Genomic DNA, 20,908 nt, shown 5'->3' with positions numbered 1-20,908 from the left:
TTCTCTTCTCTCTATAACGTCGTACACAGCCTGTGTGATTACCCTTCCCCTGCAGAGTCTGCCATGGGTTCTCTTCTCTCTATAACGTCGTACACAGCGGTGTGATTACCCTTCCCCTGCAGAGTCTGCCATCGGTTCTCTTCTCTCTATAACGTCGTACACAGCGGTGTGATTACCCTTCCCCTGAAGAGTCTGCCATCGGTTCTCTTCTCTCTATAACGTCGTACACAGCCTGTGTGATTACCTCTTCTCTTGCAGGGTCTGCCATGGGTTCTCTTCTCTCTATAACGTCGTACACAGCCTGTGTGATTACCCTTCCCCTGCAGGGTCTGCCATGGGTTCTCTTCTCTCTATAACGTCGTACACAGCCTGTGTGATTACCCTTCCCCTGCAGAGTCTGCCATGGGTTCTCTTCTCTCTATAACGTCGTACACAGCCTGTGTGATTACCCTTCCCCTGCAGGGTCTGCCATGGGTTCTCTTCTCTCTATAACGTCGTACACAGCGGTGTGATTACCCTTCCCCTGCAGGGTCTGCCATGGGTTGTCTTCTCTCTATAACGTCGTACACAGCCTGTGTGATTACCCTTCCCCTGCAGGGTCTGCCATGGGTTCTCTTCTCTCTATAACGTCGTACACAGCCTGTGTGATTACCCTTCCCCTGAAGAGTCTGCCATGGGTTCTCTTCTCTCTATAACGTCGTACACAGCCTGTGTGATTACCCTTCCCCTGCAGGGTCTGCCATGGGTTCTCTTCTCTCTATAACGTCGTACACAGCCTGTGTGATTACCCTTCCCCTGCAGGGTCTGCCATGGGTTCTCTTCTCTCTATAACGTCGTACACAGCCTGTGTGATTTCCCTTCCCCTGCAGAGTCTGCCATGGGTTCTCTTCTCTCTATAACGTCGTACACAGCCTGTGTGATTACCCTTCCCCTGCAGGGTCTGCCATGGGTTCTCTTCTCTCTATAACGTCGTACACAGCCTGTGTGATTGCCTCTTCTCTTGCAGGGTCTGCCATGGGTTCTCGTCTGTCTATACCCTCGTACACAGCTTGTGTGATGTCCCTTCCCCTGCAGAGTCTGCCATGGGTTCTCTTCTCTCTATACCCTCGTACACAGCTTGTGTGATGTCCCTCCCCTGCAGAGTCTGCCATGGGTTCTCTTTTCTCTATACCCTCATACACAACCTGTGTGATGTCCCTTACCCTGCAGAGTCTGCCATGGGTTCTCTTTTCTCTATACCCTCATACACAGCCTGTGTGATGTCCCTTACCCTGCAGAGTCTGACATGGGTTCTCTTTTCTCTATATCCTCGTACACAGCCTGTGGGATTTCTCTTCCCCTGCAGAGTCTGCCATGGGTTCTCTTTTCTCTATACCCTCATACACAGCCTGTGGGATTCTTCCACCTTTTTCATTGTGCATTTCAAAACATTTACACTTTCACAGAGTTCAACTGGTCTGATCTACCCCCTCTAGATATTTAGATGCTTTCTTTTCTCTTCAAATGTTGACTTAAATCTATTCCCCTCTACAATGAAAAAACGTAATTCTTTAGTAAATTCAGTATACTGCCTACAATGGTGCCTCAGGTCACAAGTACACTGCACACCATACTGAACTAACACTAATTTAGCACGTTCCTATGTTCTATTAAATATCATGAAAGTAAAAAAAGATCATGTGAAACTGAACTTGCAAGAGTCCGCAGTTATATGAAGAGAATCTAATAAAATGTCACCTACCTGAACAAACATTAAGAACTTCGAGTCCTTCTTCTGCCGGGACTTTATCATTTCCAAGGCAAAAGGTTGATTGCTACAGAAAGTTGCTACTGCTTGCTTCAGTTTCTCTTCCTCGGGTCCACAAAACTACACAGACGGACATATTACTTAGAGGAAACATGGCTGACTGTAAGGAACGCGCACCAGGCAGAGTTAGGAGAACTTACCCAGCTTAAAACGTCATCACCAATTTGTTTTATTACAGAATTTTCATGGCGTTTTTTGACGGCTTTCATCTGCTCCTTCAGGCCAACTGAATATTAAGGATAAAAGTGTCAATGGACATAGACACCAACATACAAGTCAGACGCAGCCTTCATTTAGAGACCCTAATCGGTAACAAAGGAAAACAACGCACTCCTGCCGTGGATCTGCTTTGGATAATATAGGCTCCTGATGGATCACTGCTACATGTCATTGTATGGAAACCTCCATAATTTACCGAGAGTGTACACGGCTCATTGAGGCATAGTACGTCTACATTCACACTGAGCATGCAGTACCAGTCCGATAACGCTCTTGGTGCATATGTCAAATGTATGCCAACGTACTGATGGCAATGCTTGCCTGCACAAGGGCATCCATCAAAGATATACATCACAAAATCGTATAACTCTGGCGGACAATGCAAAACGCAGGGCAAAAGTATCCTACAAGGAGACATCCAATACCGTTATTTTGGTAGCCTATCCTATGCATAGGCCATCGGCACCCCCACCGGTGAATGATCAGATGCCCTACAGTGTCGTCACCCGTACAGTGGCCGATGCCAGGTACTGCACACCCAGCCCTATTCTTATCCTTACAATATATCCCTACGTAATGGCTCTTACTCACCATGAATCTCTAGGATCTCCTCCAAATTGGAAAACACGCTTCGCGTTTCAGCGGGGTTTAGGAGGCCTTCTCGGATCACTCTTTGGTGAAACACTTGGTTGAGAACATTAAGCGTCCGGACATGCGCCCTCTCCGTGTAGAACAGCTCTGAGCGAGAGAAGAGCAAGAGCTGAAACACTCCGAAGCCATCAGCAAGAACACAAATACATGGAAAAGTATCTGCCCCCTTCTCAATGGGAAACGTATAGGGATCTCAGAGCATGAATGCCCCATCACACATTTTATGGAGTGACTGACCATATTTACAGCAATCTGTCAGTAAGACCAAACCGCATACATGGGCATGCAGACCTTTATTTTACTCATTCCACAGCGCTTTACAGACATCATCTCTGTCCCCACTGGGGCTCACCATCTAGATGCCCTGTCAGTATGTCTTTAAAGTGTGGGAAGAACCCAGAGGAAACCCACGCAAAACACGGGGAGAACATACAAACTCCTTGCAGATGTTGTCCTTGGTTGGATATGAACCCAGGACCCCAGCGCTGCAGGCTGCAGTGCTAACCACGGAGCCATCGTGCTGCCCTAAAGATTTAAAAGTAAAATCCATAGACACCTTTATATCTTCTATCTGTTGCTGCATTCCCAAGTAATTAGTGTTTAAATTCATATGCAAATGAGGTGTTAAGTGCTTCTGGGCGTGACTTAGTACCTAATAGGCCTCTGCCTCCCCATGTTTCACTGCTCAGCACCAGTTTCGTTAAAGGGAACCTGTCACCCCCGTTTTTTGAGATTGAGATATTAATACTGTTAAATAGGGCCTGCGCTGTGCGTTACTATAGTGTATGTAGTGTACCCTGATTCCCCACCTATGCTGAGAAATACATTACCAAAGTCGCCGTTTTCGCCTGTCAATCAGGCTGGTCTGGTCAGGTGGGCGTGGTGACATCGCTGTTTCTTCCCCAGCTTTCCGTTGGTGGCGTAGTGGTGTGCGCATGTCGCAGTGACGAATCCACTGCGCGCACGGGAAGAAGCAGTTTGCATCTCGGCTTTGGGAAAATGGCCGCCGCGATCTCTTCTGCGCACGCGCGGCATCCCGCGGCCATTTTCCTGAAGCCCCGTGCAGCAGAGCACTCCATCTGCGCACGCGCGGCCCCAGGAAGATGGCCGCCCCCACCGATGACAGGGGGTAATAGCGCAGATCGCGCGCTGCTTCTTCACGTGCGCGCAGTGGATTCGTCACTGCGACATGCGCACACCACTACGCCACCAACGTAAAGATGGGGAAGAAACAGCGATGTCACCACGCCCACCTGACCTGACCAGCCTGATTGACAGGCGAAAACGGCGACTTTGGTAATGTATTTCGCAGCATAGGTGAGGAATCAGGGTACACTACATACACTATTGTAACGCACAGCGCAGGCCCTATTTAACAGTATTAATATCTCAATCTGAAAAAACGGGGTGACAGGTTCCCTTTAACTTGACTGATAAGCTCACTTCTGTGTGATGTCAGGTTCCAGACAAGGAATAATCAGATGGTGAGCTATGAAATCAAGCTAAAGAGGCGGCTGCTGGTGGGCGGGGAAACAATCTTCTGAGCCAGAGACTTTATCACACCCAGAGCACTTAACGGCTCATTTGCATTGGAATTAAAATGCCAATTACTCAAAAATACAGCAACAGATACAATAAATAAAGGGGTAGATGGATTTACAGTCCAAAGACCTGCAAATCACTATATATGGTTTGGGGTGAGGAAAGTCGATCTTACGGACTGTCTCCCTTTAATACATAGCTGCATTTGCCCATAAATGCTTTCCCTGAAATAGCGCACGAACGATGAATGAATGAGTTTTTCCCAGTCGCCTCATTTTTCCTGCATGCTGTCGATATATTGATCTTCTAGCCATAAAATATTCACCAGTTGATCTGCTGTGGAAGTGATGGATTTATAGTCCTCGAGTCACAATGTCCCAGTTCAGCAAAACCTGAGGACAGCAAAACCTGAGGACAGCATCCGCAAGCTGCAGTCTCCGGAGAGGAGAGCCATTCCTGGCCCGCGAGGAGTGTATGCCGCGGCCTGTAAATCACCGCGCCGCACCGTCTGCTCCGGGGAGGCGTTATGCAGGACAGTTATGTAGCTTATTTCATTTTCTGTTCTATGTTTATGCTATAACCATATAACTGTGTAATGCTGCATAAAGTGCATTTACTCATAAAATAGAAGCCATTACTGCAGACGTGTACACAATGTGTGCTGGACAGTAACGGGGCTCCAACATTCAGAAGATAAGGGGTTACACTGAGAAGGGTGGAATGGCCCGCACATTAGGAATAAAGCTGCAGCTTTCAGACATACGGGGGCGTATTAGTACAATTGAGACCATGCAAACTTCGACTATACGCGTCTTAAAGAGCGTCTGATTTATCGCAGGGGTTCATGCCGTGTGGTTAATCTGCCCATTGCAGGAGTCACATTTACCCTCCACATAAGCCACAACCATAATCTAGCCCCCTACACAGAAGCAGGGCAGCCCCATCTCCACTGTCACAGTATAAAACATCTACAAAGCTACTGCCATCAAGTAAAGGTGTAAAAACACAAGCACAAAAATATTCTTAAAAAGCAATAAAAAAAAAATATATAGGAGTCCAGTATTTTGATTTTGACCTCATTCTCATATTTGAAGGCTTCTTCCCTAAATTACAAGTAATCCCTATCTTATCCATAGGAAAGGTGATAATTTTGGGTTGGATGGGTGCCATAGTGGTGGACCTCCAGTGATCCTGAAGATTGGGGCTCTGCAGCCTTGTCTTACATGGAGGTGCACATACTTGTCTATCGGATTGCTGGAGAAAGCCAGGGCTGTCGTTTGCCACTTCGGGAAGTCCCAATGACAATGAATTGAGCCCAGGCTGACCATACGCACCTTGACTCTAAGATGGGACAATAAGGACCCGTTCTTGGAGGTCCAGATCCCCGAATTTGGGAACAGTGGGGTCCCAGCAGTGGGCACCCCAGCAATCACAAGTTAAAAAAAAAAAAATTTAGAAGACATTGCCCATCACTTAGACAACCTGTTCTCAATTGCTACATTCCCTCTCATAAAATAAAATGTCTGTCCTCCCTTCTGGTGCCTTTCCAGCGATGCCCGCACTGTAATTAAGAGAGTGATTGGCTGCAGGCTCCCGCGGCATTCCAACGTCCCGCGAGTCCGGAGAGCTGGCACCGGAGAGGAGTACGGGCGGCCTTACTGTACAAGGAGGAATAAGAAGCCGAGAAGGAGCAGTCCGACCAGTGGAGAAAGCCGTATTATACTTGTACCGTGTGTGGCACCACAAACGTAACACCGCCAGCTCCCAGATAGTAAAACATCCCTGTCTCCCCCTGTCCAGCCACCCCAATACATTGCACAGCCTATCCCTTTCTGTGCAGCCTCCACCGGCTGTATAGAATAGCGACTGGCTTTATGAATATACATTTCATATGCTGCAAAAATGGGTTTTAGAAGAGGAGCCCCCCCAAGAGCGAGAGCCGCTGGGCCTCCATATGCCCCCGGGGTTCTGAGCTTTCTCACGAGATCCAGCATGTCTCTGTGCACAGCTGAGCTGTGCCCACTACTCACATCCACAGCACAAACACCACTCCACACATTAGGTGACAATTTATAGACAGGAAGCAAAACATCAGGGGTCGCGATAACAAATGTGTAACAGCAACCTCCACACACAGGACAACGTCATGACTGCATATCCGGGAGACGTCCTTACCATGGATGACCTCCTGCTGTTTGATCTCATGTGCTTTAAGTCCCTGTAAAACATCTCTGCTGACCAGTTGCTGCCAATTGGGAGGATCGACCTCCAGATCTAGATCAAGGTGCTCATCTTCACTCTGAATGTCCCCAATACCCAAGCCGTCCAATCTGAAACAGGGACCACAGCAAAATTAGTTCCTGCATAACATTATTGTGGTGCTCACTAAGGGTTACTCCCAAAATCATAAGTTACTCCCTATTAATTGTGAACACAGAGCAACACAATATGGGGCCCAGGATCCCAGGAATCAAGACTCTGCAGAGCCCTGTCTTGAACAGAGCAGCGGTGCACATGCTCCATCTTTACTCCATTCATTCTCTTTGGGACTGCTGAAACTAGCAAGTGAAACTCGCCAATCTCCAGTAGTCTCATATACCATGAATGGAGCTGAGGTTACGCATGTGCACCACCTCTCCATCCAAGACTGGGGGACAATGAATGGAGCTGAGGTTACACATGTGCACCACCTCTCCATCCAAGACTGGGGGACAATGAATGGAGCCGAGGTTACACATGTGCACCACCTCTCCATCCAAGACTGGGGGACAATGAATGGAGCCGAGGTTACACATGTGCACCACCTCTCCATCCAAGACTGGGGGACAATGAATGGAGCTGAGGTTACGCATGTGCACCACCTCTCCATCCAAGACTGGGGGACAATGAATGGAGCTGAGGTTACCCATGTGCACCACCTCTCCATCCAAGACTGGGGGACAATGAATGGAGCTGAGGTTACGCATGTGCACCACCTCTCCATCCAAGACTGGGGGACAATGAATGGAGCTGAGGTTACACATGTGCACCACCTCTCCATCCAGGACAGGAGGACAATGAATGGAGCTGAGGTTACGCATGTGCACCACCTCTCCATCCAAGACTGGGGGACAATGAATGGAGCTGAGGTTACGCATGTGCACCACCTCTCCATCCAAGACTGGGGGACAATGAATGGAGCTGAGGTTACACATGTGCACCACCTCTCCATCCAGGACAGGGGGACAATGAATGGAGCTGAGGTTGGGCATGTGCACCACCTCTCCATCCAAGACTGGGGGACAATGAATGGAGCTGAGGTTACGCATGTGCACCACCTCTCCATCCAAGACTGGGGGACAATGAATGGAGCTGAGGTTACACATGTGCACCACCTCTCCATCCAAGACTGGGGGACAATGAATGGAGCCGAGGTTACACATGTGCACCACCTCTCCATCCAAGACTGGGGGACAATGAATGGAGCCGAGGTTACACATGTGCACCACCTCTCCATCCAAGACTGGGGGACAATAAATGGAGCCGAGGTTACACATGTGCACCACCTCTCCATCCAAGACTGGGGGACAATGAATGGAGCCGAGGTTACACATGTGCACCACCTCTCCATCCAAGACTGGGGGACAATGAATGGAGCTGAGGTTACGCATGTGCACCACCTCTCCATCCAAGACTGGGGGACAATGAATGGAGCTGAGGTTACACATGTGCACCACCTCTCCATCCAAGACTGGGGGACAATGAATGGAGCTGAGGTTACACATGTGCACCACCTCTCCATCCAAGACTGGGGGACAATGAATGGAGCTGAGGTTACACATGTGCACCACCTCTCCATCCAAGACTGGGGGACAATGAATGGAGCTGAGGTTACACATGTGCACCACCTCTCCATCCAAGACTGGGGGACAATGAATGGAGCCGAGGTTACACATGTGCACCACCTCTCCATCCAAGACTGGGGGACAATGAATGGAGCCGAGGTTACACATGTGCACCACCTCTCCATCCAAGACTGGGGGACAATGAATGGAGCTGAGGTTACGCATGTGCACCACCTCTCCATCCAAGACTGGGGGACAATGAATGGAGCTGAGGTTACACATGTGCACCACCTCTCCATCCAAGACTGGGGGACAATGAATGGAGCTGAGGTTACACATGTGCACCACCTCTCCATCCAAGACTGGGGGACAATGAATGGAGCTGAGGTTACACATGTGCACCACCTCTCCATCCAAGACTGGGGGACAATGAATGGAGCTGAGGTTACACATGTGCACCACCTCTCCATCCAAGACTGGGGGACAATGAATGGAGCGGAGGTTACACATGTGCACCACCTCTCCATCCAAGACTGGGGGACAATGAATGGAGCTGAGGTTACACATGTGCACCACCTCTCCATCCAAGACTGGGGGACAATGAATGGAGCTGAGGTTACACATGTGCACCACCTCTATCTAAGACGGGGGACAATGAATGGAGCGGAGGTTACCCATGTGCACCACCTCTCCATCCAGGACAGGGGGACAATGAATGGAGCTGAGGTTACGCATGTGCACCACCTCTCCATCCAAGACTGGGGGACAATGAATGGAGCCGAGGTTACCCATGTGCACCACCTCTCCATCCAAAACAGGGTGGGGGGGGGCAATGAATGGAGCTGAGGCTACACATGTGCACCACCTCTCCATCGAAGACAGGGGGACAATCAATGGAACTGAGGTTGACCATGTGCACCACCTCTCCATCTAAGATGAGGAACAATGAATGGAGCAGAGGTGGAGCATGTGCACCACCTCTCCATCCAAGACGAGGAACAATCAACGGAGCTGAAGTTACACATGTGCACCACTTCTCCATGCAAGACTGGGGGACAATGAATGGAGCTGAGGTCACACATGTGCACCACCTCTCCATTTAAGACGAGGAACAATCAATGGAGCAGAGGTGGCGCATGTGCACCACCTCTCCATCCAAGACGGGGGGAAAATGAATGGAGTGGAGTATGTGCACCACCTCTCCATCCAAGACTGGGGGACTATGAATGGAGCTGAGGTTACGCATGTGCACCACCTCTCCATCCAAAACAGGGGGGGGCAATGAATTTAGCTGAGGCTACTCATGTTCACCACCTCTCCATCGAAGACAGGGGGACAATCAATGGAACTGAGGTTGAGCATGTGCACCACCTCTCCATCCAAGACGGGGAGAAAATGAATGGAGTGGGGTATGTGCACCACCTCCCATCCAAGACGGGGCTCTGCAGAACTGTCCTCCGGATCGCTTAGGTTCCAACGATCAAAAAGTGGATTGGGTATTACTTGGGATTTTGTTAATAACCCTTTAATATGTTCATGCATTGAAATATATTTTTGGTATAACTATGTGGTGATATTCGCCATAGTCCAGACATATCATGACTTCTGTATATGCTGAATATAATCTGTATGTATATCAAGTAATCATTGTGTCTGCATAAAATATGCTAAAATAATCCTCACTATCTCTCAAAAAGGGTTATCGTAAAGAAAAAAAACCAAAAAAAAAAAAAAACAATCTTTTAGGAGGTACTTAAAATAAAATACATGCAACTTACTAATATGCCTGCACAAAGAAAACGGTCCTGATCTGAAGATATGGGCACTGGTTGGGGCAGCTGCATCTCCAGGTTGTGTTTGACATAAGAGAGCTTCCTATGGTGGCACATGGCTACTGGTGCGAGTGGCGGAGGCTGGATGAATGCTCATTTCAATATCCAAGCCAGCCCCCTAACTAGCCATTCTGGCTGTGACACAGAAGGCGGCGGACTTCCCTGACACACATCATTGGTTACAGATGTGGAGCAGCAGGGATCTGCACTAATCTCCTGACATAGGGGACCGTATATAACACAAATGGCGGGCGCCTCTGCGTGCTGTGCCAGAAAGGCCAAGCCAGTCACATATGGAACCAGATATAGGAAGAGTCCTGTCACTCCAGGGAAGGAAACACGCGGGACCCCGGTCAGACTAAATCTACGTTGTGGCTCGGTCCTCGGCCGAACATTAAACCATGTTTAGCATACATCGCTGAGACCATACAGCCAGCGTCCGATACACGCTGCCCCTTGATGCATGTCCGATCCACGGGCATCATATCAGCTGTTGGGGTCACTTTTAGTGGACAAATACTAAAAGTTTAATATTTTTACTGTTTAATGATAAGAATAAAAGTCTAAGAAGAAAAAAAAAACACCAACTGATTTTATAGGTTATCACTTTTGTTTTTACAGATCTATTTTGTGAAGTCTATAAAACAAACAAAACTAAGACAAAAAAAAAAAAAAGACTCGCCTTCGTGACAGTTTTGGCGTGCCATGGTCACTGAATCTGGGGAATGTAAACAAAATATACAATAAATGATCATACAAATTAGTAAATGACATACAAGTTACCCACAGATTGTTATCTTGTCAGAAGCGGCTGCGACATCTTGTAAAGAGAAGTTTAAAGGGGTCTTCCCTTACTTTACTGCGAGAGTTAAATATATTGCGATACTCCCCACCAGACTAGGGCCGCTCTCCACGCTGCCCCCATAAGTCTGCTTTCATCAACATTCTGCGGGGGCACCACACAACTGCTGATTGGCTGCAGCCTTCACAGTCTGTCCCAGCCAGTTTCTGCTCAGTCAGAATGTGAAGGCTGCAGTCAATCACTGGTCCAGCAGGCGAGTATAGTGTATACATTTTTTTCTTATTACACGGCCCTGGGCCCATTTACAAAAACTTTTGAAAGTGAAGGAAAACCCTTGAAAAGGTAGAGATTCTCCAAGACAAAAAGTACCATAAAGACAACAATCAATATAATGTTATTTTCAGCACAGGGACACAGTGTCTAAGGCCATGTTCCCACATAGCGGAAACACATTGGCGCAAATTCATCAAGTCTGTGGTAGTCTTTCTGCAGTAAAAGGCGCCAAATTCATTAAGCAGTACATGCCACTAAATGAATATGGCGCCTCTTGTGAGTGGCGTGCACCTCTGTGCCACAAAACGCTACTCCAGTCAGGGGCTGGAGTATAATCTCTGCCATACAAAAATCATCAGTGACGGAGACCAGATTACTATTGCATAGTCCGCAGAAATAAAATGCAGCATTTTTGCACGTGGAAACAAGGCTTAGAGTCTCTCTCTCAGGGGTCACATCTACCATGAAAAAAGTTTTCATTCCTAGCAAAAATATAGTCAGGACTAATAACAGTACCGATCAGAGTCTTTCACTTCTTCCTGCAAAAGATCCAGTGGAGAAGGTGGGAAGTCAAAGAGGGAACCTGAGGTCCGTGAACCTCCATCACAGGAGTCTGTGGAGCCTTCTGTGCTGACTTTCATGGCTGCTGGGGGGGAAAAAAAAAGAGGAAAATGGTGAATGTGTCCGTATAGAAGTCTAAAGTGGATAGCAGAGGAATGGTAAATCTGCTGCACAGCCGTGCACTCACCGCCATCCAACTCCTTACTACCATCCGGGGAGCTGACGCCTAAGGCACTATTAGCAGGAGGAGAGGAAAAGGGGCTGAAGGAAGAGTCATGGCCGTCTACAGAGCCACCACTAGAACGCAGTCTGCTCTCTGCCGGCTCAGGGCTGCTGGATGACGAGGTTGATAAGTGCTTCGGGTGTTTCTGCATTTGCAAGGCTCGTGAAACTAAAAAAAAAAAAAAAAAAAGAGAGATTTCAATCACACATGATGTCATTTTGTAGTCACAATGGGTAACACTTCACGGCGGCGCTCACAATTTTGCAGGCTTGAGCTTTGAGCTCTCCAAGCATCAATGGCGGCTAAAGGACTGCACATGGTCCACTTGGTCATTGCACCCTGGTAATGTCCTCCTTGTATTAGACGCCGCACTGCGACTTCACAATAAACATTTTACACATGGGGTCACCGATCCCGAGACACAAAGCCCTGTGCCCTCCATTGTGGAAGACAAGATGATCCGTGACCGTCACACACTGTGAAGCAGCCTTCAAGCACAAGGAGGTGGCACGTGACCATCTTTAAGATATTCAGTGGGATTTACAGGAAAGGTGAACACAATCTCAGACATTTACAGTGTGCGCTTTGTGTAACACGCCAGTGACAACATGATGAATGGCTGCACCAAACCACCAGGTTTAGGAGGAATGCTTCACATATATCTGTTTATTTTACAAGTATTCCTGCCAGTCATCTCATCCCCCATCTTCTCCAGTACTCAGTGTGTCAGGCATCTCATCCTATCTTCTCCAGTATTCCCGCCAGGCATCTCATCCCATCTTCCCCAGTATTCCCGCCAGGCATCTCATCCCATCTTCCCCAGTATTCCCACCAGTCATCTCATCCCATCTTCCCCAGTACTCCCGCCAGTCATCTCATCCCATCTTCCCCAGTACTCGCGTCTGGCATCTCATCCCCATCTTCCCCAGTATTCCCGCCAGTCATCTCATCCCATCTTCCCCAGTACTCGCGTCTGGCATCTCATCCCCATCTTCCCCAGTACTCCCGCCAGTCATCTCATCCCCCATCTTCTCCAGTACTCGTTGCGTCAGGCATCTCATCCCATCTTCTCCAGTATTCCCACCAGTCATCTCATCCCATCTTCCCCAGTACTCGCGTCTGGCATCTCATCCCATCTTCCCCAGTATTCCCGCCAGTCATCTCATCCCCCATCTTCTCCAGTATTCCCGCCAGTCATCTCATCCCATCTTCCCCAGTATTCCCGCCAGTCATCTCATCCCCCATCTTCTCCAGTATTCCCACCAGTCATCTCATCCCATCTTCCCCAGTACTCGCGTCTGGCATCTCATCCCCATCTTCCCCAGTATTCCCGCCAGTCATCTCATCCCCCATCTTCTCCAGTATTCCCATCCCCATCTTCTCCAGTACTCATTGCGTCAGGCATCTCATCCCATCTTCTCCAGTATTCCCGCCAGGCATCTCATCCCATCTTCCCCAGTACTCGCGTCTGGCATCTCATCCCCATCTTCCCCAGTATTCCCGCCAGTCATCTCATCCCCCATCTTCTCCAGTATTCCCATCCCCATCTTCTCCAGTACTCATTGCGTCAGGCATCTCATCCCATCTTCTCCAGTATTCCCGCCAGGCATCTCATCCCATCTTCCCCAGTACTCGCGTCTGGCATCTCATCCCCATCTTCCCCAGTATTCCCGCCAGTCATCTCATCCCCCATCTTCTCCAGTATTCCCATCCCCATCTTCCCCAGTACTCGCGTCCGGCATCTCATCCCATCTTCTCCAGTATTCCCGCCAGTCATCTCATCCCCATCTTCCCCAGTACTCGCGTCAGGCATCTCATCCCCATTTTCCCCAGTACTGACATCAGGCATCTCATCCCCATCCTCCCCAGTATTCCCGCCAGGCATCTCATCCCATCTTCCCCAGTATTCCCACCAGGCATCTCATCCCATCTTCCCCAGTATTCCCACCAGGCATCTCATCCCATCTTCCCCAGTATTCCCGCCAGGCATGTCATCCCATCTTCCCCAGTACTCCTGTCAGGCATGTCATCCTCACTTTCCCAGTACTCCCGTCAGGCATGTCATCCCATCTTCCCCAGTACTCACATCAGGCATGTCATCCTCACTTTCCCAGTACTCACGTCAGGCATGTCATTCCTCACTTTCCCAGTACTCCCGTCAGGCATGTCATTCCTCACTTTCCCAGTACTCCCGTCAGGCATGTCATCCTTACTTTCCCAGTACTCCCGTCAGGCATGTCATCCTCACTTTCCCAGTACTCCCGTCAGGCATGTCATCCTTATTTTTTCAGTACTCCCATCAGGCATGTCATCCTCACTTTCCCAGTACTCCCGTCAGGCATGTCATCCTATCTTTCCCAGTAGTCACGTCAGGCATGTCATCCTATCTTTCCCAGTAGTCACGTCAGGCATGTCATCCTCACTTTCCCAGTACTCCCGTCAGGCATGTCATCCTCACTTTCCCAGTACTCCCGTCAAGCATGTCATCCTCACTTTCCCAGTACTCCCGTCAGGCATCTCATCCCATCTTCCCCAGTATTCCCGCCAGGCATGTCATCCCATCTTCCCCAGTACTCCCGTCAGGCATGTCATCCTCACTTTCCCAGTACTCCCGTCAGGCATGTCATCCCATCTTCCCCAGTACTCACATCAGGCATGTCATCCTCACTTTCCCAGTACTCACATCAGGCATGTCATTCCTCACTTTCCCAGTACTCCCGTCAGGCATGTCATCCTCACTTTCCCAGTACTCCCGTCAGGCATGTCATCCTCACTTTCCCAGTACTCCCTTCAGGCATGTCATCCTCACTTTCCCAGTACTCCCGTCAGGCATGTCATCCTCACTTTCCCAGTACTCCCGTCAGGCATGTCATCCTCACTTTCCCAGTACTCCCGTCAGGCATGTCATCCTCACTTTCCCAGTACTCCCGTCAGGCATGTCATCCTCACTTTCCCAGTTCTCCCGTCAGGCATGTCATCCTTACTTTCCCAGTACTCCCGTCAGGCATGTCATCCTCACTTTCCCAGTACTCCCGTCAGGCATGTCATCCTTATTTTTTCAGTACTCCCATCAGGCATGTCATCCTCACTTTCCCAGTACTTCCGTCAGGCATGTCATCCTTACTTTCCCAGTACTCCCGTCAGGCATGTCATCCTCACTTTCCCAGTACTCCCGTCAGGCATGTCATCCTTATTTTTTCAGTACTCCCATCAGGCATGTCATCCTCACTTTCCCAGTACTCCCGTCAGGCATGTCATCCTTACTTTCCCAGTACTCCCGTCAGGCATGTCATCCTCACTTTCCCAGTACTCCCGTCAGGCATGTCATCCTTACTTTCCCAGTACTCCCATCAGGCATGTCATCCTCACTTTCCCAGTACTCCCGTCAGGCATGTCATCCTCACTTTCCCAGTACTCCCGTCAGGCATGTCATCCTTATTTTTTCAGTACTCCCATCAGGCATGTCATCCTCACTTTCCCAGTACTCCCGTCAGGCATGTCATCCTCACCTTCCCAGTACTCCCGTCAGGCATGTCATCCTTATTTTTTCAGTACTCCCATCAGGCATGTCATCCTCACTTTCCCAGTACTCCTGTCAGGCATGTCATCCTTATTTTTTCAGTACTCCCGTCAGGCATGTCATCCTCACTTTCCCAGTACTCCCGTCAGGCATGTCATCCTCACTTTCCCAGTACTCCCATCAGGCATGTCATCCTCACTTTCCCAGTACTCCCGTCAGGCATGTCATCCTCACTTTCCCAGTACTCCCGTCAGGCATGTCATCCTTATTTTTTCAGTACTCCCATCAGGCATGTCATCCTCACTTTCCCAGTACTCCCGTCAGGCATGTCATCCTCACTTTCCCAGTACTCCCGTCAGGCATGTCATCCTCACTTTCCCAGTACTCCCGTCAGGCATGTCATCCTCACTTTCCCAGTACTCCCGTCAGGCATGTCATCCTCACTTTCCCAGTACTCCCGTCAGGCATCTCATCCCATCTTCCCCAGTATTCCCGCCAGGCATGTCATCCCATCTTCCCCAGTACTCCCGTCAGGCATGTCATCCCATCTTCCCCAGTACTCCCGTCAGGCATGTCATCCTCACTTTCCCAGTACTCCCGTCAGGCATGTCATCCCATCTTCCCCAGTACTCACATCAGGCATGTCATCCTCACTTTCCCAGTACTCACATCAGGCATGTCATTCCTCACTTTCCCAGTACTCCCGTCAGGCATGTCATTCCTCACTTTCCCAGTACTCCCGTCAGGCATGTCATTCCTCACTTTCCCAGTACTCCCGTCAGGCATGTCATCCTCACTTTCCCAGTACTCCCGTCAGGCATGTCATCCTCACTTTCCCAGTACTCCCGTCAGGCATCTCATCCCATCTTCCCCAGTATTCCCGCCAGGCATGTCATCCCATCTTCCCCAGTACTCCCGTCAGGCATGTCATCCCATCTTCCCCAGTACTCCCGTCAGGCATGTCATCCTCACTTTCCCAGTACTCCCGTCAGGCATGTCATCCCATCTTCCCCAGTACTCACATCAGGCATGTCATCCTCACTTTCCCAGTACTCCCGTCAGGCATGTCATCCTCACTTTCCCAGTACTCCCGTCAGGCATGTCATCCTCACTTTCCCAGTACTCCCGTCAGGCATGTCATCCTATCTTTCCCAGTAGTAACGTCAGGCATGTCATCCTCACTTTCCCAGTACTCCCGTCAGGCATGTCATCCTCACTTTCCCAGTACTCCCGTCAGGCATGTCATCCTCACTTTCCCAGTACTCCCGTCAGGCATGTCATCCTTACTTTCCCAGTACTCCCGTCAGGCATGTCATCCTCACTTTCCCAGTACTCCCGTCAGGCATGTCATCCTCACTTTCCCAGTACTCCCGTCAGGCATGTCATCCTATCTTTCCCAGTACTCACATCAGGCATGTCATCCTCACTTTCCCAGTACTCCCGTCAGGCATGTCATCCTTACTTTCCCAGTACTCCCGTCAGGCATGTCATCCTCACTTTCCCAGTACTCCCGTCAGGCATGTCATCCTTATTTTTTCAGTACTCCCATCAGGCATGTCATCCTCACTTTCCCAGTACTCCCATCAGGCATGTCATCCTCACTTTCCCAGTACTCCCGTCAGGCATGTCATCCTCACTTTCCCAGTACTCCCGTCAGGCATGTCATCCTTATTTTTTCAGTACTCCCATCAGGCATGTCATCCTCACTTTCCCAGTACTCCCGTCAGGCATGTCATCCTCACCTTCCCAGTACTCCCGTCAGGCATGTCATCCTTATTTTTTCAGTACTCCCATCAGGCATGTCATCCTCACTTTCCCAGTACTCCCGTCAGGCATGTCATCCTCACTTTCCCAGTACTCCCGTCAGGCATGTCATCCTCACTTTCCCAGTACTCCCGTCAGGCATGTCATCCTCACTTTCCCAGTACTCCCGTCAGGCATGTCATCCCATCTTCCCCAGTACTCACATCAGGCATGTCATCCTCACTTTCCCAGTACTCCCGTCAGGCATGTCATCCTCACTTTCCCAGTACTCCCGTCAGGCATGTCATCCTCACTTTCCCAGTACTCCCGTCAGGCATGTCATCCTATCTTTCCCAGTAGTAACGTCAGGCATGTCATCCTCACTTTCCCAGTACTCCCGTCAGGCATGTCATCCTCACTTTCCCAGTACTCCCGTCAGGCATGTCATCCTCACTTTCCCAGTACTCCCGTCAGGCATGTCATCCTTACTTTCCCAGTACTCCCGTCAGGCATGTCATCCTCACTTTCCCAGTACTCCCGTCAGGCATGTCATCCTCACTTTCCCAGTACTCCCGTCAGGCATGTCATCCTATCTTTCCCAGTACTCACATCAGGCATGTCATCCTCACTTTCCCAGTACTCCCGTCAGGCATGTCATCCTTACTTTCCCAGTACTCCCGTCAGGCATGTCATCCTCACTTTCCCAGTACTCCCGTCAGGCATGTCATCCTTATTTTTTCAGTACTCCCATCAGGCATGTCATCCTCACTTTCCCAGTACTCCCATCAGGCATGTCATCCTCACTTTCCCAGTACTCCCGTCAGGCATGTCATCCTCACTTTCCCAGTACTCCCGTCAGGCATGTCATCCTTATTTTTTCAGTACTCCCATCAGGCATGTCATCCTCACTTTCCCAGTACTCCCGTCAGGCATGTCATCCTCACCTTCCCAGTACTCCCGTCAGGCATGTCATCCTTATTTTTTCAGTACTCCCATCAGGCATGTCATCCTCACTTTCCCAGTACTCCCGTCAGGCATGTCATCCTCACTTTCCCAGTACTCCCGTCAGGCATGTCATCCTCACTTTCCCAGTACTCCCGTCAGGCATGTCATCCTATCTTTCCCAGTACTCCCATCAGGCATGTCATCCTCACTTTCCCAGTACTCCCGTCAGGCATGTCATCCTTACTTTCCCAGTACTCCCGTCAGGCATGTCATCCTCACTTTCCCAGTACTCCCGTCAGGCATGTCATCCTTATTTTTTCAGTACTCCCATCAGGCATGTCATCCTCACTTTCCCAGTACTCCCGTCAGGCATGTCATCCTTATTTTTTCAGTACTCCCATCAGGCATGTCATCCTCACTTTCCCAGTACTCCCATCAGGCATGTCATCCTTATTTTTTCAGTACTCCCATCAGGCATGTCATCCTTACTTTCCCAGTACTCCCGTCAGGCATGTCATCCTCACTTTCCCAGTACTCCCGTCAGGCATGTCATCCTTATTTTTTCAGTACTCCCATCAGGCATGTCATCCTCACTTTCCCAGTACTCCCATCAGGCATGTCATCCTTATTTTTTCAGTACTCCCATCAGGCATGTCATCCTTACTTTCCCAGTACTCCCGTCAGGCATGTCATCCTCACTTTCCCAGTACTCCCGTCAGGCATGTCATCCTTATTTTTTCAGTACTCCCATCAGGCATGTCATCCTCACTTTCCCAGTACTCCCATCAGGCATGTCATCCTTATTTTTTCAGTACTCCCATCAGGCATGTCATCCTTACTTTCCCAGTACTCCCGTCAGGCATGTCATCCTCACTTTCCCAGTACTCCCGTCAGGCATGTCATCCTTATTTTTTCAGTACTCCCATCAGGCATGTCATCCTCACTTTCCCAGTACTCCCGTCAGGCATGTCATCCTATCTTTCCCAGTAGTCACGTCAGGCATGTCATCCTTACTTTCCCACAACTCATGTCAGGCATGTCGTAGTTCCCTAGATTGTAATGGCAGGTAGCAATGCCTCACTTCTTTTGTAGTCCCTGCAGAGCCCACTGCCGCTTCTACAGTTCTACAGTGGCCGTACAGTACCCCCTATTACCTCTTCACTACCATGAAGCGTGATGCTATCGGCCACATCATCCAGCTTCCTGAGCTTGTGCATGAGGCATAAGGAGCAAACTCAGAAGTGGATGGTCTTCTGCATAAGTCACCGTGTGACTGGGGCGTGCAGCCCTAAATATGGTCACATCTCAGGCTACTAAGGAGGAAATCCCCCTGGGGGTACAAGCCGCTAACCACTTACTTGCATTACTGTCTTGCCGGCTTGGCCTTCGCGGAGGGCCTAAGATGCTGGACAGCCCACGGCGTTTCCACTTTTCCTCCCCTTCTTTATCCTTCTTCATGCTTTGCTAGAAAAAGTAATCAATCAGCAGTTTAGTAAAATAATGTACAAATCACAATCCAAGCAAAATCTAGTCAATTTCTAGAGATTTCACATATTGTGCTCCAAAAGCAAAAGATGCAAATCCCAGCGGCAACAACGCTACGCAGCACAGAACGGAAGAAGCAGAATGAGCGGAGTGCAGGGATTGTTCTTTGACAATGAAATTAAAACTATTTTAATGAGCAAGTGCCAGGTCCTTAAAATAGGAAAGGGCCAAAAGGAAACCACTAATGGAACATGGATGCCCGAGATCAAGAATAATGTACAACGTCAGGAACAAGTTTTACAGAGAAGCAATCATGGAACATCACAGGAGAAGCTGCTTTAAATATAGAAGGTTCAGAAACCCCTTGTACCCAAGCTGCAGTGTGCTTAAAAAAAACAAAAAAAACAAACAAAACTGTGCGTTACTCACCCTCCCCGGGTCCAGAGCGGAGTCCTGCCACTGCTCCCGCTGTTGTGTAATGAGTACAATGATGATGTAACGCTGACAGCGCTGCAGCCAAATCGGTCGGCTCAGTGGCCCAGGCCATCATTGGCTACAGTGCTGCCAACATGACGTCAATGAGGTGGATAACAACAGATACCAGGGAGCAGTAGCGGAGACCCAACGATGGACCTGGGGAAACTGAGTAAAGCGCAATTTATTTTTATAAAATAAGCTGCAATTGGGGAACAGAGGTTTCCAAAACGGAAAAACACCTATAAAGTAATAGTGGGTATTTTATGTCCACTCCCTAGTATACGGACTAGTCACATCACATGTGCACAGATTCAGACCAGCCGACGATGCTTTGTGGGCGGATTTATACCTTGATTTTTGGTAGGAAGCCAATACGCCCACGTCTCTGTTCCAGAATTCTCGGCTCTTTAACTTTTACACCAAGGTGCTTCATGTAGGTCAGGATAACGTACTGTATACTGCCACTGTACAGGAAAAAAGAGAAATCCGCTTACTGCTAGGAAGAAGGACCCGCACGTGGGACAGATCTGCTGCTGGGCACCTTCTCTGGGGGGGGGTGTACTTTTAATAAAAGGCTTTCCAGTCTTATGTGGATAAGTCACCGTAACATGAAAAGATCCAAGCTTTCTAATATGCTTTGCATTTCAAAGATCTGCAATTTCTGCCAGTAAATAAGGATATTTCATAAAGCCATACATCTAAAGCTTAAAAGGGAATCTGCAGTGGGATCCACCCTCCTGAGCCGTCTATATGGCCATGTAAGTCATAGGAAGGGGAAAAAATGATACCCCGATATCTGCGATCTGACGTCTTATGACAGAGATCCACATTTTTCTCAATATGTAAATGAGCGATTAAGATCTATGGGTCGGACATAGATCTCTCTGAGAATCTGCCTCTTGGGCTTAAATTTATCAGAAATAGTGCATTACTAGTGAGTAGATCAGGAGAGCAGACTGTCAGTCACTACATGTCTCACACTGGTAATGCCCCTTGCACTTTAC

The 20,908-nt window shown here is 49.1% G+C and overlaps 1 protein-coding gene across 3 annotated transcripts in view; it reads right to left on the bottom strand.

Annotated features, from left to right (window-relative positions):
* Positions 1–20,908, bottom strand: part of ARHGEF12 (Rho guanine nucleotide exchange factor 12) — a 195,814-nt gene that overhangs the window by 78,142 nt on the left and 96,764 nt on the right. For 2 of the 3 annotated variants that reach the window (XM_069741781.1, XM_069741783.1), the window contains exons 20-28: positions 20,254–20,368; positions 19,301–19,406; positions 11,699–11,902; positions 11,467–11,596; positions 10,558–10,593; positions 6,395–6,549; positions 2,618–2,764; positions 1,948–2,033; positions 1,742–1,867 (exon numbers count right to left, since the gene is read on the bottom strand). In XM_069741781.1, the coding sequence (XP_069597882.1) occupies positions 1,742–1,867; positions 1,948–2,033; positions 2,618–2,764; positions 6,395–6,549; positions 10,558–10,593; positions 11,467–11,596; positions 11,699–11,902; positions 19,301–19,406; positions 20,254–20,368 (1,105 nt within the window). The remainder of the gene's footprint in view (positions 1–1,741; positions 1,868–1,947; positions 2,034–2,617; positions 2,765–6,394; positions 6,550–10,557; positions 10,594–11,466; positions 11,597–11,698; positions 11,903–19,300; positions 19,407–20,253; positions 20,369–20,908) is intronic. The other variant, XM_069741782.1, reaches the window with a different exon arrangement.

The sequence above is a fragment of the Ranitomeya imitator genome, chromosome 10 (genome assembly GCF_032444005.1).
Source record: "Ranitomeya imitator isolate aRanImi1 chromosome 10, aRanImi1.pri, whole genome shotgun sequence".
Lineage (NCBI taxonomy): Eukaryota > Metazoa > Chordata > Amphibia > Anura > Dendrobatidae > Ranitomeya > Ranitomeya imitator.
The sequence above is the reverse complement of the archived record's forward strand: the minus strand, read 5'-3'. Positions and strand labels throughout refer to the sequence as shown.